Below are 25,877 nucleotides of genomic sequence, written 5' to 3'. Positions count from 1 at the left end.
CAAACTGTAATGTTTCTGAATTTTAAAAAGAAAATTTATGCAGTAGTTAAACCTCAGTTTATTTTAGTGACTCAGACTTTTATGCTCCAGGGAGAAAATGGTAACTTCCAACCCTAGGAGAAAGAACTTTCGGCAGAATTTTTTGTTTCTTTGCTTTTAATTTCAGGGCAGGGCAAACCCTGATCCTCCTGATTTTATTTCTGTTCCACATGGATATGTATCTTTTTGTCATATGAACAAAAGTATTTTGGGCAATAAAATATCTGCTTAAACTCTGAAATTAATGGATTCATTTATGTTTGCTTTTTCTGAAAGATGGTTTGATTTTATGCAAATGGTATGTTCTATTAAGTTTGTGGGATTAAAAAACATTACAGAATTCAATTTAAAGAACAATACTATTTAACCACCCATTTGACATCATCTATGGGAGTAAACAATGACACATTCATTTTCTATGCTTTTGCGCAGGTTTATGGTATGCACATGTGGCTACAAATTTTCCTTGTGGCTGATTGTTCTTTGTTAGCTTGTGCCTTCTCCTGCATTCAGCTGGGCTAAATGCAACCAAAGCCCTTGGCAAGTTGAGGCTAAAAAGTATTCATCAGGCCAAAGGATCACTTACTGTGACTTAAAATAGCTAATAGCTGTCAACATTACCATGATTACAAGAAGCAGTGTCCATTCCTTTTGGACAGATGATTTTTCAGAGTTTTGGCTCTTGACAGGTTCTGGTTTAAGTGTCTGAGAAATTGAAATGAAGAATTGGAGAAAACAGTTGTTATTTGCTCTATGTGGGATCTTATGTCACAAAATGTTAGAATACATAACTTTTTTTTTTTTAATTTTAATACATGAACCTACGGTCAAGGAAGAAAAACAACTTTATTGCATTCTTCCTCTGCCTTTGCATTCTAGCCACATTGTTGAAAACAGTCTGGTAAAAGTAAATTTTATTACCTAGGCACGTCCCTCAATATTCTCTAGGCTACCATACGATCTTCTGAACAAAGTTCTCTGCAAAAAGATTCATTTGGGGCAGTGTTTAATTTTTTTTTTTAATTGAAATCCAGTCTTCAAAAGCTTGAGGGCAGTAAAATATCATCCTAACTTAGAGAGGTAAAATGTGAAGTATACATATCTACATCCTAGATTTCCCAGTTTTGCAATTCCCATTTTTTTAATTAGTGTAATATGCATGAGGCGTGCAATGGGTCAGCTCATTCCTGACCCCTGAGTCAGAGGATGGTTTGATTATCTGAAGAGACAAGGATAATCACACAGGACATCCACAAAACCAGTGTGACTTTGTACATGGTAACCTGTGGGAAGAGAGGGGTGTTTCTTTGCAAGCGCAGAGCTCTGCATCTTCTCTTCAGCTTTGCAGGGCTTGTCAGACAGCAGCTAAGATGTCTCTGGCCTTTAGTGCTTTGAAACAGTGGATAAATGAATAGCTGTGCTAGGAATCAGAGAAATCCAGGCACAGCAACACTGGAGCACAAGACAAGATTTTAGCCGAGTTTCCCTCAGATGGAAGGAATAATCTTTACATGTCTGGTAACTGCTCTGTGATGGCTGATTTATCTGTGGTTTCTGGAAGTGATCTGTTTGTACCTAAGAGTCTTTAAAATCAAGAGAGGGAGCTAGATTCTTTTTATAGTAAAATTGCTGCTTGCTTAGCAGGCATACAGGTTATTTACTGTACTCTAGATAACATAGAAGCTGAAATTAGAGACATACTGCTTTTATTTAAAACCTCAGGCTGTTTTTTACAGTGTATCTTCGTGGTGAGTTAACCTTGGCTAAGGGCTGAACTCCCAACCAGATGCTTGGTCATTCACTGTGCCTCCTCAATAGGGCCAGGGGAGATAACAGGGTGGGAAAGCTCATAGGTTAGGATACAGATGAGAGATTGCTTACCAGTTAACGTCATGGGCAAAACAAACTCTACTTGGGGAAAATTAATTAACAGTGTGGTTTCATTAACCCATCCCATACTGAGAAGAAACATGGATACTGTTTGTTGGACTTTTATTCTTCTACCAGTGAGATTTGTTAGTTTTTAGGCAGGCGAGACTCTCTCTGTTCTTGTTGTTAATGTTTGATTGACGTGCTTTTTGTCTTGCAACAGATCATGGTAATGTCAGATGGAACATCATTCTCTTCAGGACAGAGCCTTCATCTCCCCAGCCTTCCTAGTAACTCCCTGTCTTTTTCTGAAGCGAAGAAGAAGTCATCTCATGGGCCAAAGGTGAATCTTATTTTGCTAGAAGACACTTCAGCTAGTGGTGCTTTTCCTGGAAATTACCTTGAGAGGGAAAAAAAGATTTCTAGTTATTTTTGCAATCTTTCCAATGATAGCAGGTCTTGACATTTCTTTGCTGTGAACTTACTGTATGCCACATCAAAATACTGCAGGACAAGAGTGGCTGTGGAACAAGTGCCAGTGAAAGTTTTCTGGTTTTTGTACTTGTGCAATTGTTTTCCTCCTTTTCCAAAAGGAATTGTAATGGTCTGTTGTAGTATTAGGCGATTCTGGTAGAGGAAGTGTGATCTGCAGGAATGTAAATATGAGATAATAGTATAATAATAATCTCTTTTATTAATCTCTTTTATAGATAATTGTGTAGAGTGAAACTTGAAGTTGTATTCTTTAGGATTATTAATTTTTTTTAATTTCAGGGGTTAATTCTTTACTAGATTTTTCAAAGACAGCAGCGTGTCATCAGTCTGTAGGAAATCAAATTGAATCCCCAACCCTAGAACGTGGTAAAAAGGTATAATCCCAGGAACCTTCTGAGTAATACAAATGGACCTTTCCAAAACAGCAGAAAATTTCTTCAGTTTGACAAAATTAAGTGGGAAATATGGGAAAATAAAGATCAACTTGTTGTTTATTCAAGTGAGAAATGCAACACAGTGGACTGCTTCATTAGTGAATGAACATATAAGCCTTTTCTCCGTTCTGTTAAATTGTTTGGGGTTTTATTTTCTTTCATAGCGTCTTTTCAATTTGAAATATCTTACTTAATCTTGCAGTGCATGTACTGCAAGGGGCAATACCCATTTTAATAATAACTTTCATGTTCAGTGTCTTTGCCAAATCTCATACCATGCAAGAATTGTCAGGTAATGAACTAGGCGTATGCCTAAGACAGGATAGTGAGGATACACAGTAAGTAAGCACAAGCGAAAAGTGTTTTCTGGCATCTCTCTGCCTGGTTTGCATTATATTTCAGTGCCTCGCAATCTCTTATTTTGGTGGCCGTGCACCATTTAAAGCATGTATGGAAGTATGGTTGTGTTCCTAAGGAGAAACTGAAGTCTAATATGAGGGTTAGACTGAAGGTGCTTCCTTTGGCATGCTAAAATGACCGCTTAATTCCTCAAAGGAAGGCACCTGGCTACACCAGGTGTGGAAGCAAGGTGCTGTTGGTTAGACTAGGATGTATCTTCATCTCATTGGATACCAAAGATAAGGTACTTCAACACTTTACCATCTATAATGGGGGTTCTTGTGAGATTGTGTAGGTAGCTCTCTAGAGTTCAGTTTCAAATGACTTCTTAAGATTCACCTGATTTTTTGTTTATTTTAATGGAGATGGTATTAGTGAGCCGCAGTATTTTGATTCTTAAAAAAATCTCTAATCTTGAAAATAGAGAGGACAGGCAGAAATATAAGAAAACTTACTGTACGCATTTTTTCAGAATTTAAAAATAGCTGCAAGCTAGCTAAGAATACTTCTGTTGCTTCTAAATCAGTTATATTACTGTGTCTGTTCATATTTATGTGGATACTACATGCACAGAATACAGAGAAGCCGCTTGATTAGGGTTTTTTTGGGAATGATCATGTCTTTTGGAATGAGCTGTACTGTCAGTGCAGTGAAGTGAGATTCATTTTTATAAACAAAGAAAACAAAAGCTCTTATTCCTGCTTGTGACCAGAAGACACATAAGTTGTTTCATGCTCCCCCTTTTGGATTTTTCTGTCTAACCAGAGAGCTTTGTAGTTCTCCATCTTCTTCTAATTCTTCTGATGTCATTGTTGTGTCATTGGTCATAACAATTTGGTGGCTTGGGCTAAACTGAAGTGTGGAAAGCTTTGTAAACATGTGAGCAGCAGGTAAATTAATCTCCTACCCTGCAGTATTTGCGGAGGCTTTCAGAATATTTGTTTTCCTATTTTTTTTTTTCCAAATCAGTTTGTGTTGTTCTTCAATAATAAACACATTTGTATTCAATAGGAACCTGAATTTCCTTGATCAAGGAATTACTTTTAGATATCTTCCTCCTCTTTTCCTCTAAAGAGCAGTAGGCATATATGACACTAGTTGTAGTCCATTGACTTAAGATGGACGCATTATTTCAATAAACATAATTTTTTTTAATTAGAAATGAAAATAAGGCACATTATTATGGTCACTACTACTAAATTTGTAGTTTAAACTCAGAGTACAGTACACTGACAAGGCCATGCCAATGTGCTCAATTTAATGACTTCATAAAATTTAATGAACTGCCCCTGGCCCTCTGCCTTCTCCCCCCACCCTGCCTCTCCCAAATGCTCCATTTGCTAATTAGGTTCCTAATGTCTGTTAGTAGATGAGGAGGTTTGCAGTGGTTTCCAGACGTTACTGCTTATTCAAACTCATGTTAAACCAAACTGGGAATTACATTTTGTGAGGTAAAGTCAAAATCCAACCCTGCAACATATACAGAGCTCAATACCATTTTTGTGCCCTGTAGTTACAGAATTGTTTTAATCTGCAAATGTGTTACCTATTGAGCAGCATTCACATGTCTCTCAGATTTACAGGACAATGTATTCTGTGATTTAAACTTAATATCATGAGCTCATTAAGAAATACAACAAACATGACAAACTGGGTCGGTCCCCTTTGCCCATACTAGTTTATCATATGAATTCACTTATTCACTGCTCAAGTCATAAAGTTTCATAATTTATAACCTGTAACTCCTAATCCATGCAATTGTGATACATAAAAAACTGAAATCAGTTACCTAGCTGAGAGTGAGAGTGCTTCTCCTTCCTCATCTGTCACATTGCAGGCATCCCCTATATCACAGTGGGAAGCATGAAAGTCTGAGCAGTACAGCTGGTAACGAATCAACTTCAAAAACTGGGTTTTTTTTTTGTAAGCCAATGTTTGATGTCTTCCAGACTGGATGTTTGGCTTATGTAATTTCCATGAGTTAGTAGATTCTGATGAAACTGCCAAAGATGATGGTTGTAGGAGACAGCGATTTCCAGGTATCATGGCAGCATAATGGCTCTTTAGCTCTTTCTGGCCATCTGTCCTGCCTACAATATGCAGTCTGCTCCCAGAACGCATCTCAGGCCTTAGCATGAACTGTGTTGGCCAGAATCTGAGCAGGAGCTGAGTATAACAGTCTCAGTAGCATGATTTTTCTCTGCTGGTAAAACTTAAGATTTTTATCATGCTTTCTAAAATACTTGTTTTTAAAGCTATGTTAGCCCCTTTCATAGAGCAGTGCTATATGTCTTAAAGTACTGTATGTACTTAGTGTTACTTGGCTTAAGAAAGGAAAATATGTGCAGATATTTTAACATGCATATGATCCTCTGTATTATTCTTTTGGTGTTTGATATGCGAGGCATCAAAGTAACATTCACGTGGGTTGCTTCAGTATTTGATGAATACCTAAATGTAAGCTGTGGTATGCAAATATATTACCTGTCAAAACCCTACCATCTCAATTTTTTACATGAACTTGAGAACAGACTGTTTTATTTGTCCCTCTTAGTAGAAATACTTAACTTACTTCTTGCAGCACAGCTTAAGGTGGGAAGGAAAAGAAACATTTAAATACTGTTAGATTTTGATAAATAAGAAAATGGTTTGAAAGCACATTCTGATTTTCAGCAAGATCTATGCTGTACACGATATGAAAAATTAGCCACTTTTCATCCCCACCAGCCTTCCACATCCATTATTAGGTTTGAAATAATTTACCATTGAGTATAATTTGACTTTTTTTCTGTCTTCAAATTTTATGTTCCTTTTGCTGTTTTCTTTATGTCATTATTGGCTTCTGTTTGGGTAATTGCAGAAATTTAGGAAATAAGCAAATGTGCTTTTTTTTACTTAGAGAATGAATGCAGATGTAAATTCAATGGGTTGACCGTCTTAATGAAAGGGTAACTCTGAGAGACCATGTGAGAATGGTGTATAAATGTCTGTATCATAAGTACATCAAATATCTGTACTATGATTTCTATGAAAACATCAGCTTCCATGTTGCAGAAGGGGAGAGAAGTCCAATTGTAAAACTGAGAAGACTAGATCTCAAGTTCCTGTTGATTTTAATACTACTCTGCCCCAGGGCTGTGCTCTCATCTCCTGGAAAACCTCTAAAATGAGACTGTCCTTTGAAGCAATTTAAAATAACATGTTAAGGAGAGGAGTAAGAAAAATAAGGACTCCATCTAGTTTAGTAATGGCACGTGTTTTATTCCTCCCCAGGGCAACACTTACAGTTCTGGCATGATAGAGCAAGATGTGATGCTAAATACATTAATTATTAGTTCATATGTCAAACTTTGGTGCTGAGCATCAAAGTAGACAACTTTTTTTTTTTTTTTTTTTTAATTTTAAAGAGAAACACCTGAAAAGGAGTTATGACTAAAGTAAAACATCTCAAGGAATGATTAGTACTTTTTAATTTTTGCTTTTTAATTACTGCCCTGGGAAATGAGCAACTGCTTTATGTTCAGACATTCAGATGTCATTATAGTATTGTTCCTTTTTGATGGTTCTGCCCATTGTTAATGTTGATGCATGTATATTATATAGCTACATAGTTCAATTTTGAAGTCTGACTCAAAAATACATTTGCAGTACTAATGCAAGAAGCATCTGAAGAAAAAGTGTAATTGAATAATTTGTGCAGCACTGTGTGAAAACTCAGTGTTTCACTAAATAAGATATTGAGAAGGGAAGAACACTTCAAAATAATTATTTTTACTTAATTGTTTCCACCTGTTGCTACAGAGAAGGGAGATACTGCAGTTCTTGCACATGTTTTATGTGTAAACTATTCAGGTCCTACAGCTTTAATTACTGGCTTAACACATCCTGATTGAACAAATTATAAGTAGCTATCTACCATTAGTGGGTGTAGTCTCAGTCTTCTCTAATTGACACCACTTCCATTAACCAGGTTAATTTTGCTTTGTTTTCTTGTGTAGTTTTTTTTTTTTCTTAGAGCAGTTCTACTGCATCCATTATTTTAAAATTAGTCAGCCCTCAGGAGGATGAGGCTGGCCATGTCCTGCTTTGGTCCTTTATGTTCCACCACACTTCTGCTGTCCCATCTACATTGTAGGTAAAAGGGTGGTTAAGTAAAGATAAAGAAAAACAAAATATGTTTTTTCTTATGTAGCTTTGTAAATCTGTGGCAGATTTACAGCCAGATATACTATATTTACATACACTTCTGTTCTAGGTAAAGGAAAAAGAAATCAGTGGGTATATGCAATGCATATTGAAGTGTTGCCTAAAGACTGAGAGCAGAAAAAATTCCAGGCAAATTTAATAGAGATAAGATAATAGAGCAGGTCTTTAATGAAGGCCTCCTGGTGCAAAGAGTACAGAAAAGGTGTGCCCTGTGTCCAGGCGTTCCACAATTTATGGTCTGATCCAAGAACCACCCAACCCCAGGTCTGCCCCCTGGGCACACCTCCCCGGAAATTGAGTTGGAGGTCCTAAGACCCCTTTCTTCCTCATCTTCCTCTTCTGCACATCATGTTCTGTCTTTGGAGCTTTTCCAAGGTTCCAGGCTTGAAGGTTGCTTTGACTATGATGGTATCTTGTTGTTGAGGCCTGCTGTCTAAATGTTCTTAAACTGGAGGTGTTTAGTACAGTCTGACCTTGATAGGAGCCTAAACAAGCCTGAAGAATTTAGAAAATTTGATATGAAATGGGGAAATAGGGTTTAGTGACTATTAACTACCATTCTAAAGTATGACAGACTATACAGCTACGTTAAAATCTATAAAAGCTAAAAATCCTAAAAATTCAAAGGCATGAAAGTGTTTCTCTAAGTTTCTTGCATGCTAGGCAACATACAGATAGAAATGCTTATAATCAGTTTAGAAGAAAGGAAGCAAGCCATGTAGACTTCTTGACCATGCGTTCCTGCAAATTGAAATGTCACTTTGCAGGTTGGAAGTAATACGAAAATGAAGCTTGTCTTATAGAGAGTGCAACAGGTGTTTAGGACAGTACAGTTAGTCTACTGGCTGCTTTTGCAATACCAAAAGCCCACTTCTGGCAGTTTCAGTGCAAGTGGGCAGTGCAGAACTATTATTGTCTCTTGAAAATTCTGGGTATTAATTCTCAGAAGAAAGGATCCCATATGACCCATTATGAATAGTTCCTTTATTGCTGGTTCCTTCATTCTCAGTTCCCTTATTATCAGTTATAGCTGCAGATCACCACTTTCCTTGCCATTTCAGCTTTTCAGATTCAGATACTGCTTTGCTTTTTCTGTTTTTTCCTGGCTTATAGAACCTCAAAGTCATCACCTTCTCAGAAACACTTCTCACTTTTTAAATTTTTTAAAAAAATGCATTCAAATGCTAAGCAGAAACATGAGCAAATATATAAAGAAGAAAGCTTTTTTAGTAAGGGAAGTTTTCCATAAAAACACATTAACTATTGGCTGTCCAATCAAATCTTCTATGGCTGGGCTGGACCCAGAGTCATCATTGTGTATAAGGAAAAGGATCTGGCAAAAGCTGGAGAAAGGATCACAGAAGAGAAGTCAAATTTTGCCTGAAATGTCATCAAGAGCACATGTTTTGCTCTGATTGTGCAGTAGTTCTGTTGATGTCATATGGTTCATATCATCATTTTTCCTTATAATTTTTTTTCTGATAGCTAATGGTAATGGTAAACGTTGAAAGACTACCTTTATGTTCATCTTATGATGTTTCTTAAAAAAAAACATGTATAATGCATAAGGTAAAAACTAACTTATCTTGCAGATATTGTTAAGCAGTGGTAACTGCTCATGTTTGACCACTTTGTTTGACCAAAATGTTGGGGGTTGTATCTATTCTTGTGTAGGTATTTCTGGTTTTCCATCTGCAGTTCCAAGTTTTGAATTCATATTCAATATGGAATCCTATGTCCATATTGTGTCTGCTTTTTGAGCCTTTAAGGGTTCTTTCTTTTTTATTCTTCAGTAAAATTTTGCCTCTCCTTTTTGCAGGACCCAACTAGGATTCTAAACACAAATAGCAGCAGCAGTAGTAACAGTTTTTCAAAGACCCACAAGTTAACAAAGGAGCACAAAGAAAAATCTTCTAAAGACTCAAAAGAACATAAAAGTGCCTTCAAAGAACCTTCCAGGGAACATAACAAATCTTCCAAAGAATCCTCTAAGAAACCCAAAGAAAACAAACCACTAAAAGATGAAAAAATGGTTCCTAAGATGGCCTTCAAGGAACCCAAGACCATGTCCAAGGAGCCAAAATCTGAAAACGCCCCAATCCTTGCCATAACTTGTGGGCAGCAGCAAGAAAAGAAGACTCTCACAAAAAGGCCCTCTGTGCTGGACTCTGATGAAACTTCTGCAAAAAAAAGAAAAAAAAACAACTCGGATTCGTTATTTAAAAGTTTTTCTAGCACCCCACCACTGATTCTTACTTGTTCAGCTGACAAAAAACAGACAAAGGATAAATCTCAACTCAAAGTGGGGAGAGTCAAAATTGAAAATGATGCACTGGAAGGGAAGACGTCTACTCTGCCGCCTTTTGATGATATTGTAGATCCCAGTGATTCTGATGTGGAGGAAAACACGTCCTCCAAATCTGAAGTAAGTGATTGATTGGTTTTGCTTAACATATGTTGAGTGTTCGTAGTCTTTGGAATTGTGTGTCATATTTGTGTTTTCCAGTTCCTTTCTCCTGTCTAATGGTAGATTATCCAAACTGAAGGAAGTTGATTGGAATGTTCAAACTTGATGCACGTTCTGGTTGAATTGTATTGCCTATTTAAGTCAATTAATAAATGTCAACATTATGATGAATGAGCATATGGGAGCTGGCTATAAACAATACTGCTTTTTGAGGTTCTTTTGCACTTCATGCTTCTTTTGAGACAAAAGGAAAGGGTTTATTTCACACTCTAAATCTTCGGTTTGAGGTGTTAGAGAATTCAGTAAATCCAGGAAAGGATTGCAGTTATATTGGAGTTACTTGTTATTTTTTTGCTAAAAGAGGCAGTTCTATGAACCATGTCAGTTTTGTGGAGGAAGAGTTCCTAGGATATCACTCTGATGAGGAGAATCTATCCAAAATAGCAGGCTTACCAAGAAGAAAGACTGTTTTTTATGGCAATTTGCTTCTCTGAAAATATTTGTGTACTCTGCCTGCTCATTTTTTTCAAGCATGATTTGCTTTTGATAATTAGGATTTTAATCATTCTCCTAGTAAACTTTAGTTTTCAGAAGCATCTTTTATAGAGACATGGGTAGAGAAGGAGAGGTGTGATAGAAGCCTTGTATGGTGCCATTGTCTTTGCTTATAGCTAGGGGTAGTGTGCATGATAGAGAGGAATTCTTCCCTGCCTTGCCTGTTCAATTCTCTCATTTTTCTGTTTTCTGATTTGTGCCTCTGTTACTGTCATCAGATGCATAACCCTGCTTGCCCTCCTTGGAAGAGACAATAAATGCCCTGCTGTGGGGAATTGTCAGCATTAGGTTTTTACTAAATAGAAAGTACTCCTGAGGGAGAAAGTAATTTACTTCTGAAGTGACCTCTTAATGACTGGCCTCTTAGGGCATGCAAAGGCTGTAAAATTTAGAAGGTATGAAATAGGACAGGCGCTGCTTTACAGCGTCACACTGGTGATGTTCTGTGGTTGGAGTGGCATTCTCATTATGGCTTAGAACTTAACCAGTTTGTCTTTAAACCTGTACACTCTTGCTAGCCTTGGTGTGAATTATTTTTTCATGTCTTAAAAGAAGCTGAATCTTCTATTTTAATTTGTGTCACTATCCTTAAGACTAGTTACCTATCCTCAGTATTTAGAATAGATTTTTGGATTTCCTGTTTATTCCAATAGGTGCCATGTAGTGGTGCATATACTGTTACTGGCAGCAGCAATTCTCCATTTTTTTTCAAAGACAGAAGAATTGAGAGGAGCAACTGCAATGTAACTGGAATTTTACAAATGCAGGCTCTATAGAGGTGTGTCCTGTGTAGCAACTTACAGATGATACGTGATGGATATGGATGATACTTAAAACCAATCCTTTTTAATTGCTGATACATGTCTCTCTCTTTAGTGTCTTGCAACCTCTCACCCATTGCCAGTGGTGTAGTGGGTACACCTCTGTGTTTTTCACAGGCTGGCACAAATCCACTCCATTGCTGTTCATCCATCTGCAGTTGACCTGTAGGACCTAAGGATGTTCCTTAATTCTATACCAAAGCTCAAAAGCAGATTCAGTGTTTTCTAGGTCTGCAAGCCACTGTTACTGACAGTGTAAACTACTGGAGTCTGCTCCAAGAGAAGCAAATCCTACTGGTCGGGGCTCTTGTGTATTTTAACATTGACGTTCTGGATCATGGAACACACATGGGAGGGTCAGTGTGGTCCCCATCTGAACAAGTGAAAAAGATGTCTGCCACTTTTGGACTTTGCTCCTTAATAAATCAGACTGAGTATGGCTTCAGTCAGTGATGGGATACTATTTAGAAAGTCAACAATATACTTAAGTTTAAGAAAAACTATCCAGAAAACATGGAATAGTTCCCTGAGGTGCCTGTGGATTCACACGATTGTTAGTGCTATGGGAGAAAGAGCGGGGCAACCTGGTTAATGAGAGTCTTCAGAATTTCACAAAGAATTGTTCCTTCTACATTGTACTAGTTTTAATCAGGGAACCTAAGGAAAGGTTACACAGCCAAGCAGTGTAATAGAGGTAATTCTGTGTGTTGGAAAAAATAGGTTGAACTTTTTTGTATGTCTTGGTAAGTTTCTAAGCATTTCAGGAAAAGAAGTAAATTTTACAGCTAGATCCATAAATGGTATATGCTGTAAATATATTCATATTAAATAAAAAAAAGGTGAAAAGTTACAACTTTACATAGAGAGTAATGGAAGTGAAAATGTGACAGTGCTTTTGCTATACAGAAACAGTTATTTCAGGTCTGTTAAGCTTTATGATATTAACCAACATAGTTGCCCGAAGCTGGAAAGATGCTTCTTCAGTGGCATGTCCTGGTATAATGCTGTAAAATTCAGTCAAATGTTATTTCTTACTCTGGTGCAGTTACAGTGGTGGCTATCGTAGCACAGACGAACGAAGAATGTATCATTATTTGGGAGTATATTCCTTAGTAGAGTATCCAGATTTATTCCTAAAATGTCTTTAAAAAAGCAAAACCACAATACCCAATTCAGCAAATTTGGATTAGATACAATAAATCACGTTACAAATCAATACCTAAAAGAAAATTGTTAGGATACTACAAAAGTATTAACTTTGACTCAAGTGCATTTTTATGACATAGTGCAAACCTAATACTGTATGGATTGTTGTAATGAAATTATGAATAATTTTACTAAGAATTTTGTAGTTTCTTCAGTAAAGGATGGTCTCATTCTGAAATATACATGTCCCGATATGATGACTGTTCTCTTTATTGGTACTAACTCACATGCATAACTTTGCATATCAAACATGATAAATTTGTAATAAAAGGTGCAATGTAGAGTTGAGGACTTTCTGCAAACCAAGTTTCTTTACTGTTGCTGGTCACACTGAAGAATTTTCAGAGTTAGAGGTAGTCCATGTCAATTGCAGAGGCTGGGTTTGGGATTTTAAAATAAGGATGACATTCTGAGAAGTCCTCATGGTAAAGGAATCTTACAAGCATCATTAAACAGAGGTACTGTTTCGCTGGATAGGTGCTACAGGATGGCAGTACTGCTGCTCCCCTGGTTTCCTTGGATATGGCCCCTGTTCAGTGATTTGGGGTGGGGTGTATCATATCAATTAATGGGCTTGAATTTCAGACAGAAAAGCAGAGTGCACTCAACTCTTCTCAGTACTTGCACCATGCTCTACCTAGTTCTGGGCATTCAGACTTGAAATACTGGCCTTTGTCTTAGAGTGGAGGGAGTAGAGGTTTAGCATCCTCTGAGAGAGGTGCATTACTCTTTGTGTGGTAGAGCATGTCTGCCAATGGTTAATCGACCCTCTGAGCACTCCCTTAAAATTCACCTTTCAGAATCCAGATAGTTTAGCGTGGTGTTGCCTCAAGGGCATTTCAGAAAGCCAGACACTGTCCCTTGATGTCCTGGAGTCAGTCCCTTTGTGAGCTTCAAATGCCTTTGTAAAATCCAATGGAAATTAAGGGAATCATACCCTTGCTTAGTGATAAACTTTCTGCCTTTGTTTAATAGCCTTTCTGTGTGTGACTCAAAGACTAAGAACACATAAGGTCATTCTTCTGTGGTCTGTTTGGCATACGCTGTAGTGTGGGTCGCTGTTGTATTTATTTTAGCTTATATTTTCTGTTGACTTGGAGCTGTTGGCCAGTGAAACAAGTGTCCATTTATCTTCATGCTGCTTTATTAAGTATCACTTTTCAAATACATCTGTGATTTAAGTGTGTTGTACTTCAGTAATAGTGATAGACTTGGTGTTCAAAAGAGTGTGGGGTCTTTTTTGAGTCTATGAGCTAGCAAAGCTCTTCGGTAGCAACAGGAATACTCAAAAATCACACAGGCTGAAAAACTATTTTACTGGCTTAGGTATGAAGCATGCAAAGTTAAGGTACAGAGTGAAAGCATGCAAATTTGTGATTTTATTGAAATATAGGCATATTAGCACCATCCACTTCAAAACTCCAAAGATTTTACTTTAAAATTCAGTTTTTGGATGTTTTAGTTAAAGAAAACTCCAGCTGTTTGCTTCCTGTGTAGGACAGTGCAGCAACATGATTCAAAAAAGGACTCGACCTTGATTTTTCTGTCAGTCTGATCCATAAAATATGATATTGTTGTAACATTTGTGTGAGCTGCAAACTGGTGTGTGAGATGGGGAGACAGAATTTTGGATCTGGGTGAGGCATTTTCCAGTGTTGGAGCTGCCGCTTTTGAGCTGTGGAGCCATTGCAGAAGGGATTCTCTGATACTTCTTATTTAGTTATTATTGGCTTTGCTGGACTGGGTATGGAGGGAAAAATGGTACATGGCTCTTCATGAAGTTGCTGCAGCAGAAAGGCACAAAGGAGATCAGGCAGATCATAAATAACTGTTCAGGTGTTAACAAATGTTCTCAGTGTACAGGCAGCAGTTAAAAGTATTGAGGCTATGTTACTGAGAACACAGCTGCATTGACCAGGACAAGTCTCAAGGATGAAGGACCACTGCCTCCCTAAGATCTGCTCTATGGTGAACTTGCCACTGGCTGCCGCATGAGAGGAGCCCCGAAGAAAGATACAAGGACTCCCTGAAACAACATCTCAGCCTTGGCCATATTGATCATCATAACTGGTCTACTCTGGCCTCCAATCGGGAGGTCTGGAGACACACCATCTATAACGCAGCTGCTTCTTTTGAGAACGCACGCAGGATCACCCTTGAGGAGAAAAGACAACGCAGAAAGAATCGTGTCTTGTCGATATCACCTAAGGAGACTTTCTGCTGTGCCTTTTGCAGCTGGACTTGTCTATCTTGCATTGGCCTTTTTAGCCACCAATGCGCTTGTAGCAGATGTGGGTGGAGCCCTTCTCAAATCTTCGTTCGCGAAGCCCAGCCATGATGATGATGATGATATCCAGTTGCAGTGAACTGAACAACTCTTTAAGTCCACCATGCATGACAGTGGTTTGGTGGATGTTTTAGAGAGTTCATGTTTCTCTGTTGGATGAATTTCTTCTTCTGGTGTGATTATTTTGCACCTGGTGTGTATTGTTTTTTCCCTTCCTGCCTGTATATGTCACTGCAGTTGTATATGTCACTGCATTAGTAATAATAGCAGCCTTTTGGCGGGTCAAAACCTATTGAAATACAAACCGAGCAGAAATGGATGCTAGCAAAATGTGACAGCTCAGGGGTAAGGAGTTTCAGTTATTAGGACCAGAGTACATTAGCGTGTCTTTTGCCTTTGGGAAAAAATCACAGCTCTTTCTGAGGATGGCCTTTACAGAACAATGAAAATATAGTAGTGATCACATAGACTATACATTGCTACTTAATTAACCACTTGCATGTCCTAAAACAGTCTTAAAGTTAGAATATGAGTACCTTTTTAAAGTAATCCGTAAAATGCCACTTTGAATCTGGCACATGATCTGTTAGTTTGACTGTTACTAAAGTGGAAGAACATTTTGAAAACCCTCATGGCCGTATAAAACTTTCAGGCTCTCGTTAGCTAAAAAGCCTGCTTTCTGCCAGGATTTGGAGCCAAAGTCAGAGCTATTTCAGGTAATATGTAAAGTCAGAAATAAGAGTAGAGAGATAGAGCTCTATGTGCCATTTTCCCGTAGTTACCAAGGGGAAAAAAACCCCAGTATACAGGTTTGGGGTTTTTTGGTGAAACTGTGACACTGTGAAGATCTTTAATTAGGCAGAACAGCGTTAATACTGATCATGTCTGTCCTTCATTGTAGATTGGGCCCCGCTGGTTTGCAACCTGTCATTTTCTTATAATCTTTACTTTTTGCTTGATAATTTAATGATTTTTTTTTCTGCTTTTTGTTACTTTTAGTACAGGAGTTAATGCTGCTCTTAAAACTGTGCCAGCTATTCACGTGGTATTGTTGGACAATACCACTGTGTTGAGGAGGTAATTCAGTAGTTGCAAATGGTAAATGCTGTACAATCCAATGTGTTTCCTTCCAGATATGTGCTCAGAGAGGAACAATGGCTGAAGATAATCAGACCTCCTTAGAGAAATGGCAGTAGGCACAAGGATGCTCTTTGGCTGTCAGCATCTACTGTATTTAATGTATTGTGGCACCATTCAGCTACTATACTTCCGCTATTTTAATTTGATGTTATTATGAAGGGAAAAATGTTTAGCTTTCGCTCACAAAAGCTTAGGCAGGTATTAGGCTGCTCTGAATGTGGTGAGATGAACCACTGCTGGATGAGGAAGCAGCAAGATGGACAGGTAGTGATCCTCTGTGGCAGGAAGCTCGAATGTTAAACTGAGATACTTTTGTTACCACACTATGTTTGAAAATCACTGGCTTACAAATATATTAAGGATTTAGAAATAAAACAGTAGAGAGAAACTGTGTAGATTTGGTTAAATGTCTAGGTTGCAAAAGTATTCTTACTAGAATCAGGACGTTTTGCATTCTTGAGGCAAAGTCATGGGTATTGAGGGGTGCCTTTTCAGTTTTGTGCCTTTTCAGGCAATGTCACATTTTGTTCACAGGAGAATAATATCAGTCATTATTAAGCTATCAGTACATGCTTCAGTGTTTTAGTTTATTTGCAATGATGGCTACATCTATTTCAGTGGAGACTACTCTTGTGAATTTACTCAAATATTTGGATAAATTTGGATTGGGGCCATATTTTCTATATTTCAGCCTTGGAAAATTCTATTCACCTGCTATCCTGCAGAAAGTAAGGATTTTAACAGGGTATATGCAGTGCCAATACTTTAATTGTATTATTTCTTTTGTGGCAAAAAAAGAATATATACCTGGTCCCCTAAAGTCATGACGGTTTCAAGAGGCCAAGGTGGATTGTACTCAAAATATTAAAGACAGGATATTTTATGTTAGTCATAATCAGTTGAGATCGTCTTGATATGGATTTCACTGCCTTGAATGTGCTTTATCTACTTCTATAAATGATGTTGTGATCCAGAAGAATGGCTGTACATAATTAAAATAAAATCCAACAGCTGTCAGTTATCAACTGGAGTAGTTTAACTCTTTTACAATAGTTAGATCTATCCAAGGCCCTTATGCTTGTTTATTTTTTATGTGGAACTAGTAAGTTTACAGTTATATTTGGAGAGCAAAAATGGCATGGTTTACCCGTGTACTTTTGAAGGTTCGCTGCCAAACTCCAAATTTTCATAACACTTCCCATTCAAAAGGTTATAATCTGGTGATGACTGACATGAATTCTCCAGGACACATCATAAGTATGCATAATTTTTACATTTGAAGGACTCAGTAATCCCCTGAAGTTTAAATTTTACCAAGGCAGGACAAAGATAAGTGCTTGAGCTCACTGCTGCCATGAGTGTATCATATATCATGCCTGTGCAGAATGAATGACAATCCCTTGCCTGCTGATGAGAAACACTGCTGTTCAGCTGTCCATGGTGTGGAGATCTGGGGTTGTGCTGGGTCTTGGCACTTGATGTGGCACTGCGAAGGGATGTTGGGGGGCCCTTTTGGAATGGGCAAGGGATGCTCCTGTGCCTGCCCCAAATGCGAGGGTGATGGTGCCTATGTGTTGCTGTTATTCTAATATTGAGATGTGCATGTAAGCTTGTTAGAGGGAACAAGTGAAAACAGATGTAATCCAGCAGTATTCTTTCTTGCCCTCTGTATGACTGCCTGTTCCCTCACAACAACAGTATCCACTCTGTCACTGAAAAATCAGGGCATGCCAGGCAGCATTGTTGTTTAAGGAAAGTGTCATGCCTGCAACCAATTTTAATAATATTTTGAGTGTTCACTGAAGATTGTCATACATTGCCACACTGGCAACAGAAAAATTGTTATTCATTTAGAGTGTTGGTGTGAATTTTTTTAATTAACTACATTGTTATTAATTAGTGCTGTCTTACTTGGCTTAGTTGATACCTTAGTACAGCTTATGTTTTTATTAGAAAAAGATGTTGCAAAATTAATTTCTTCATGCTTTTTCCTACAAACAAAAAACTCCCAAACAAACAAAAAGCTTTGAGTAAAACATTCAGCTGTGTTTGTATTAATTCCTAGAAAACCTAACCTTTTCTATTAAAAGCCTCCAAGCCAGCTTGCATCTTCCCTTGAAAATAGAAAACTTTATCTGCCCAACTGAAACATGTAATCTGTGCTTCCTCTGGTATTGGTTATGTTGGTAGAGTTTCTAGTCCCCTTCTTTGAGCAGCAATATCTTATGCCATTCATTCCCATTGAGGCTGTAAACAAGTAAATGCACATAGCTTTGGTGATCGGACTTCTCTGTTTTAACACGGTGTGGCTGTGAAGGGACCAGGAACTTTGGTAATTAATGCTCTCTTTATCCCAATGAAAAGGCAGTCCTTGCACACATGTGTAGCACAGTAAGCCTGAGTTCAGGAAATTTACATAGGGTTTTTTAAATTATCTTGAGATGCGCTACCTATTTTTGCTGTAGGTCTCTGAACTTCCATGAAGGAATTGCTTGCTGCGTACTAACTGTGTTGCAAACCATCTGGCAGATGTGAGGAAAATTATGTCCTGTGTTATAGGAATTAATGTTTCAGACACTGGAGTTGGAAGATAAGGATAAATGAAGCTATTTTCACTTCATAGAATCTGTTTACATATCCACAAAACTTGTATCATCACCTCAGAGCAATGTTAAAGGAGACTTTAAGGTGACTGACAATATATGCCCCATCAGCCACAGCAGAGCTGTATTTTGTGGCTGAGGTTAACAGCCAGCTCTACCAGTGCCTGAGCTCCTTGAGGAAAGAATACTCATGCATCTGGGGATGACAAGGACCAGGGCATTAGTAACTGGATTGGTGCCTCAACGTTGATTACCCCAATCAAAGCACCATTGCAAAATTTATGCCCTTTAATATCATAGTTGGTGAGCAGTTTTGATTAGGACAGAAATAAATCAAATATTTTGCTCCTCTATGTGAGGCCATTTTAGGCATTACCTAAATAGGGGGAGGAGTTTGTGTCAGTAACCTGTTTGTGATTAGTTATTTGAATTATCAGCTGCAAAAATATTATGGTATAAACCATTACAAGAAAATGAAGTAGATACAGTCTGTGACAATTTTAGTTTCTTTCATTGTATGAATAATATTTTTGCATTGTCCATGCTGCTTTAATGCAGTTTACTTACTACACTGTAGCTTTATTCTGTGCATAAAAACAGACATGCTTTCAAGACGGTGCTTATTGCATTGTGCTTACACAAGCAGAGTAAAATATCACAACTGAGCAGGAATATCAAGCAAAGAGTCATGGTCTGGATATTCTGGACAACAGCAATTCAGTTGCAAAGTTGCTCAGGTTCAAGGCAGGAAAAGGCAGGTTCAAGGCCAAAAGAGGGAGCCATTCTTGGTGCTCTTGGTGACCTAAATTTGCTTTAGGAGAGGACCATTAGGAGTAGATTGCAAGTTAAATGTTACACTTTTAGCTAAATGAAGCAGTTTGTAGATGACTTGATTTGTTTGTGCCATATGCAGCCTTTTTTATCCTTTGAACACTATAAAAGTCAAGATTGATCTGGCTTGTACTACATGAGATTTTCATTTAGCCAGTGTTTGAAATAATACAGTTATAACCTATGTTTTTAATAACTTCAGTTACCGTTATTGACTATATTACAAATACATTACATTATAACAGTTGAGTGGAATTTAGTTTAAATATGAACAAGTATCAATTTTCTTATTTTTGAAAGATTTGCTTTGTTTTTATCTTGTGTTAGTATCTTATTACACCTTATGGAACAGATGCAAAACTCTCTCAAAGTAAAGCTGAGATCACACTATCAAAAACATTTTAAATTTGAAAGGGAGAGGTAAGGGGCTTTAAATGAGTATTACTTTTTGTAGTATATTTTTTGTAAAAGTACATGTGTAAGTGGAGTTACAGCATGCAGATGTGTCAGTTGTAAATGGGAAAATGCTGGTAAGACAATAGAAATCTGTTGTATGTTTGTTTTTTTTTCTCAGAGAATCAGCATTGTATAGTTTGTATATAATATGCATGATAATTTTTGAAAACTACTAGACAAACACATTATAATATTATCACAGAGCAAGTGCTTAGGAACCATACTGTCAGATCTCTCAGAAATACCTAGAGAGAAAAGTGTGTGTAGAGTGTATTGTTGTCAAACAACATCTAAAAATCATTGTTCAGTCTACAGTATCACAAGATTGGCTAAAAGTTATGACATTTTGAAAAACAGTTTGAGGGGCTTTGTTTTGTTTTAGAGACTTGAATTTTTTAGGGTACAGCATATATTTTTGTATTTTTCTCTGTCCAGCTTTTCACTGGAACTAGAATGTACAATAAATGAAAGCTGAGATTTTCACATAATCATTTAAATCCCAGGAGTTAAGTCTGAGGAAAAACTAAATGCAGTGAGGCTTGCTATAAAACTGACAAGGCCAACAAAGATCTGTACTAGATCTCTCTTTAGTTTATGGTGAAAGTTTGGACATTTTTTTTTCATTTTCTGGGACATAAGTTCAGGAGTCAGTGGTCTGCAATAACAAAGACAGTGCATAGGGACTCTGCAGCAGGAATTCAGAAAAAAAGCTGTTTATTGAGGTCTGTATATTGAGGTCTGTATTTACTTGGTGTATATGACCTTGATGAGGTTTCCTCATAGTAAAGTTTTAGTGTAAGGAGTGTTCTACAGAGTTTAAGATACATAAGAATAGAGAGGACCTACGGTGAATTTGCGAAGTCTGTGAGTACCTGCTGAGACACAGTGCAGAACAACACTCATAAAAGAAATTTGACTTGTAAACGGTTCTCCAGCTACTTCTTCATTAATAGGAGTGTGTGAATTCCTAACATCAGAACCTCAGATCTGGGAGAATTTAGGAGCCACCTTCCTGCTGCCCCAAAAGTGACTGCAAACTTTCAATTTCTGGAACTAACTGTGAGTGCATCAACATGTGCCCTTCTCAGTGCTGATATGTAAAGTAGGGCACAGGCAAGAGAAGGGAATCAGGAAGGATTGCCTTCCAACGCAGCAGCTTTTGGACCTGGCCAGAAAAACTACCACCTATCTTCTGTTAATCCCATTAGAGCTGAAGGTGTAGATTAGTTGAATGAAACTGTCGTCTTTAATACCTAGACTGAATTTTCTGGTTTGTATCTAGTATTAAAATTGAGGGTTAGACTTTCTTTCTAAAACACATTTCTCTCCTTTGTTGGCTTAAGAGAGCTTTGTATAAAGAATATGTGAAAGTTCTCAAAGGGAAAGTTGAAAAATTGTTAAGTCAAACTCTTGGAAAACCAATATCTTGTCAGCCTAATTTGGCTTAAAAAAAACCCCTAATTTGGTTAGAAGAGGGACAGTTGCCATTCTGTCATCACAGGCCTTTCATGCAATGGAGCTTACAAAATAAGCAATATTCTTCAAACAAGTAATTTGTTGAGCATATCTTCCTCTTCCATCAGTGAGCCCTATCTTTTTCCCATATAATTCTGACTTTGAATAGAATACAGAGCTGTTAAATTCCCCATGTGGTGCTGCTCATACTTAATCAATTCTTTGCAAATATTGATGTCTTTTCACACATTTCAGGAAATGTGGTCTAGATAAAACAGTTTTTAGTACCAATTTTGAAAAGCCTTCATATGAGCCTGTCTTTGCCAGCATTACCTATGTATTCAGAACAGTCTACTTTCTTCTTGGTTGGGATTACCTGTTGGAAACTTCCATCAGTTTGCCTCTTGCAGTTTGTTAAGGAGCATGTTCATACTCACATGAGCATACACATTTTTAGTTTATTTTATCCTTAGTTTACTCATCTTGTAGGTTTGAAATCTGTGGAAACTCTAGTATTCAGCTGTTCTACTTGAGAAACCTTAATCTTCTCTCCTGTATTTTTTTGCCTACTTTACTATGTGTCTTCCACTCTTACCAGTAAGGTATCTTCAACAAAAATATCCCTGCAGGTTAACAGCCTTCACTAGTGCTTTGTCTTTCAACTGTATTGTACAGTGTGAAGAAAAGATACAAGGACTCCCTGAAACAACACCTCAACCTCGGCCATATTGATCATCTTAACTGGTCTGCTCTGGCCTCAAATCGGGAGGCCTGGAGACACACCATCTACAACACTGCCGTTTCCTTTGAGAACGCACGCAGGATCACTCTCAAGGAGAAAAGACAACGCAGAAAGAATCGTATCCTGCTGAATACACCACCTAAGGAGTCTTTCTGCTGTACCTTTTGTAATCGGATATGTCTATCTTGTATTGGCCTCATTAGCCACCAGCGTACCTGTAACAAACATGGATAGAGCCTTCCTAAATCTTTGTTTGCGAAGCCTAGCCATGATGAATGAAGGAAAAAGTATTGTACAGTGTACTGCAAAAGAACTTTTTTATTCACGTGTTAGTTCAGTCTTCTGTAAATGAGTCTTCTCTAAGTCTTGAGTATTTCTGAGTTCTTGTTAGCATTGTCTCAAATCTATTTTTGATTTATAAAGCTAAGAAAAATTATGTACGTAAATATAGAAGGAAAATTATTTTCTTTCAAAAATAGGTACATGTTTCAGTAGGACAGTCTCTAAGGAAATGGAAATCTCGCTTCATCCAGTGCAGTTGTTCAAATAAAACAGTTGCAAAGTTTAATTTAGAGTCTATTCTGGATACTATTTGTTAAATGAAGGATGTGTTTCAAATTTAAAGAATCACAGACTGGTTGAGGTTGGAAGGGACCTCTTATGGTCATCTGGTCTAGCTGCCCTGTTCAAGCAGAGCCACTTAAAGGGTTGCCCAGGCCCCTGTCTAGATGTTTTTTTAATGTCTCTTAAGGAGGGAGATGCCAAAATTGCCCTGGGCAGCCTATGCCCATGCTTGGTCACCCTCACAATGAAAAAGTGTTTCTTGATGTTCAGAGGGAACCTCTTGTGTGAGCAGCAGATGGGTTGATTACTAAAAGCTGAAGCAGTGGTCAGTGACTAGGCACTTAAATGTCGGTAAAAGTTGTAAGTGTAGGAGTCCTGTTAGAGAAGAAGGCTTGTCTTGGGGAACATGTTCCTCCTCCCTGAAATTCTAACTTTGGACAAAGTGGAAGTGGAAGTAATGCTCAGCTATAGGCAGTTTCAAGTATATAGACTTTTCATGTTAGGAAGAAATTCTTTACAGAAAGGGTAATCAGGCCTTGGAATGGGCTGCTCAGGGAAGTGGTGGATTCTCTGTCCCTGGAGGTTTTTAAGATGAGACTGGATGTGGCACTTAGTGCCATGGTCTAGTAACCGTGGCACTGTTGGATCAAGGGTTGGACTTGATGATCTCGGAGGTCCTTTCCAACGTGGCTAATTCTGTGATTCTATAGCAACGGAAACATAAATCTTTAGACTATTCTGCATTAAAAATAGGAAATAAGTAAACAGGCTGATATGAAATGAGATATTGCTATGTCACTTAAAGTTTATTTCAAGAAACAGTATGTAAGGTTCCCTTAAGAACAGTTCAGGGGAAGGCAAGAAAAACCATTGTCACCCACATACAGATGTCTTCTATTTCTTAATGTAAGAATTATTAAGGAGCTTTAAATGATGGGCATTATTTTTAGAGTCATAGAATCATAGAACATCCAGAGTTGGGTCCACAAGGATCACCGAAGTCCAGCTCCTGGCCCTGCACAGGACAGCCCCAAGAAGTTGTACAAATCGGGGCAACCATGACATATTACAGAAACAACTCTGTTATATCCTGTATCATAAACAGATGAGTTTGCCTGAAACTTGTTTGCAGCTCAAGAGAGAGTTGTTGCACTACTTGTAAAAACGGACAAGACTTTGGAAATTACAGAAGCCAAGTGATTTAGAGCTGGTGAAAAAGGTACCTTTTCAGGGAAAACTTGAGCCAAAGAGAAGTTCCTTTTCTTGCTGAACTGTTTCAAAGCACAGAATCCCTCAATCAGGCCTAATAAAGAAGCCACTGTCTCCTGTGCATCGGTGTGAGAACACTAAAATGAAATAGACTGTCTAAGAATGCAATAAATCATATCGGGTCATTGCACTAATGACCAGTTTGGGCCCAAATTCTCATTAGCCTGTCTGTAGGAAGAGAAAACTGGTAAAACAGAAAAAGGCCATATGAGAGAAGCTTTTTGCTGGCACTATCTTAAAGCTTTTCTTGTCGAAGGACACCCTTTAGCTAATTTCAACCCATAAAAAAAAAATAAATCTGTTCGGTGATTAGGAACCCGTGAGTAAGGCCATAAATACCTAAGTTCTTGGGATAAGAGCCTGTAAAACTGTCAAAAAACATTGCCTAAGTGAAAAAAGACAGCCTTTCTTAACTAGTGCTGTCGGCACTAATCCATATTCATATATGGAAGGCATATTTGTAGTTCCTTCTATAAGTTTTTCCTACAAATAACATTCATTCTTATGTTGAAAGCAACTATTTCCTCTGGTTGCACTCTCACCCTGATTTCTAAGTCAAAAAATGTAGGTTTCATTTCTGATGCTTAACAATTTTCATATTTATGCTGATCTGTATTTCTTGGAATAAATTTTCAGACAGAGCTTTTTAAGGAAATAATGTAAATGTTTAAAAGGTCATTAGGAACCTTTTTAAAAGTGTATGGATGATCATATGTGTTTCATTGGGACTTTCTGTGGTTTGAATTCTCAAATATTCTACAATTTTATATGTATTTATATCCATTCCTTCCTGTGATGTTGACTCAGTTAGTTAATATCGAGAGAAAATTCTAATGCAGAGCAATTTCATTGGTATTTTCATGTGAATGAGACCAGGTCTTTCCCCCTTTTTCAATTCAAGTAAACTAGTTCAAAAAAAAGTAGTGAAGTTTTAATAGTGACACATTCTCTGTGCCCATGGGATTTTTGCTTCCTAGAGTTTTAGCATTTGAAAGTATTTTAAGCCAAATATGATAGTCTTTTAGTATTTGTTATTTTTTAAGGGAATGGATTTTACAGTTATTAAAGTTCATGTTGAAATTAATAAAGGAAAAATGCAGTTAATGGACATGTACAGAAACCAGTTCTCAGCTAGTAATTTTGCTGCAAAAAGCAGAAATTGACAGATGTTTTAAGAATAGCCTGAATCTGGAAGACTGAACTTAGTTCGCTGATGTCTTTTAAGTTTGCATTGACTCTTGTTCTTCATCACTGCAGTCTGTTTCATATTATCATAATTACTGCTAAAAATTTTGTATGGTTTTACGGAAATTCAGGAAGGAAAAAAGGTTTCTTTCAAAAGTAGTTGGGTTTTGTAGCAGCGTCGAGTGATGCTGCAGTGTTTTTCAAAAAAGTCTGATGCTGTGGACAATGTAAGAATCTCTCTGGCTACTGACAAATGAGTCATGTTGTTGGTTGGGTTGGGTTTCCTTGCACAGTGTTAACTCACTTGTGTTCAAGCAGTATATACCCACACAGTCAGGTAAAGTTTGTATTTTGACTGTGTGTCTGTGAGAACTGGAGCTGATGTTGATTTAAGGAGAGCAGATGTTAATGGTGTTTTTCTCAAGGATTCTATTGCCCAAATAGACATCTCTCATGGTGAGAAAAGGCAACAAATGGTGGTAAATCTGCCTGCTCTATTATGAAGGGCAACAATAGATTGATTTATGGAGAAAAAGCAACTGTTAAGCTTAGATAGCCTGTTTGTATGAAAACTGAGTTTTACAGACTGGATATTATTGCTGTCATTTTTGAGAAAAATTTAGTTCTATCTTAATCATGAGGGATATTGTACTGGCAAGGAGAGTCACAAAATGTTTGTTAGCCTGGACAACACATCACAGTTGTATGAAATTTCTGTATGGCCACTTTTTTCTTTTTTTATGTACTCTGTTAGCATCCCCTCTACCAACATACCAGAGTTGTATTTTGTCTCACCTACACAGATGAGTGTGCGAGTATGTACCAACACCCACACACTTCAAGCCGCTGAGTCT

At 37.6% G+C, this 25,877-nt stretch overlaps 1 protein-coding gene across 6 annotated transcripts in view; it reads left to right on the top strand.

The window, feature by feature from the left end:
• The window catches only part of MLLT3 (MLLT3, super elongation complex subunit), a 128,712-nt gene that overhangs the window by 81,995 nt on the left and 20,840 nt on the right, over nucleotides 1–25,877 (top strand). For 5 of the 6 annotated variants that reach the window (XM_017806304.1, XM_017806301.1, XM_017806299.1 and 2 more), the window contains 2 exons: nucleotides 2,132–2,251; nucleotides 9,262–9,867. In XM_017806304.1, coding sequence (XP_017661793.1) covers nucleotides 2,132–2,251; nucleotides 9,262–9,867 — 726 coding nt within the window. The remainder of the gene's footprint in view (nucleotides 1–2,131; nucleotides 2,252–9,261; nucleotides 9,868–25,877) is intronic. The other variant, XM_017806303.1, reaches the window with a different exon arrangement.

This window comes from Lepidothrix coronata, unplaced genomic scaffold, assembly GCF_001604755.1.
Source record: "Lepidothrix coronata isolate B3197 unplaced genomic scaffold, Lepidothrix_coronata-1.0 Scaffold14, whole genome shotgun sequence".
Taxonomy (NCBI): Eukaryota; Metazoa; Chordata; class Aves; order Passeriformes; family Pipridae; genus Lepidothrix; species Lepidothrix coronata.
The sequence above is the reverse complement of the archived record's forward strand: the minus strand, read 5'-3'. Positions and strand labels throughout refer to the sequence as shown.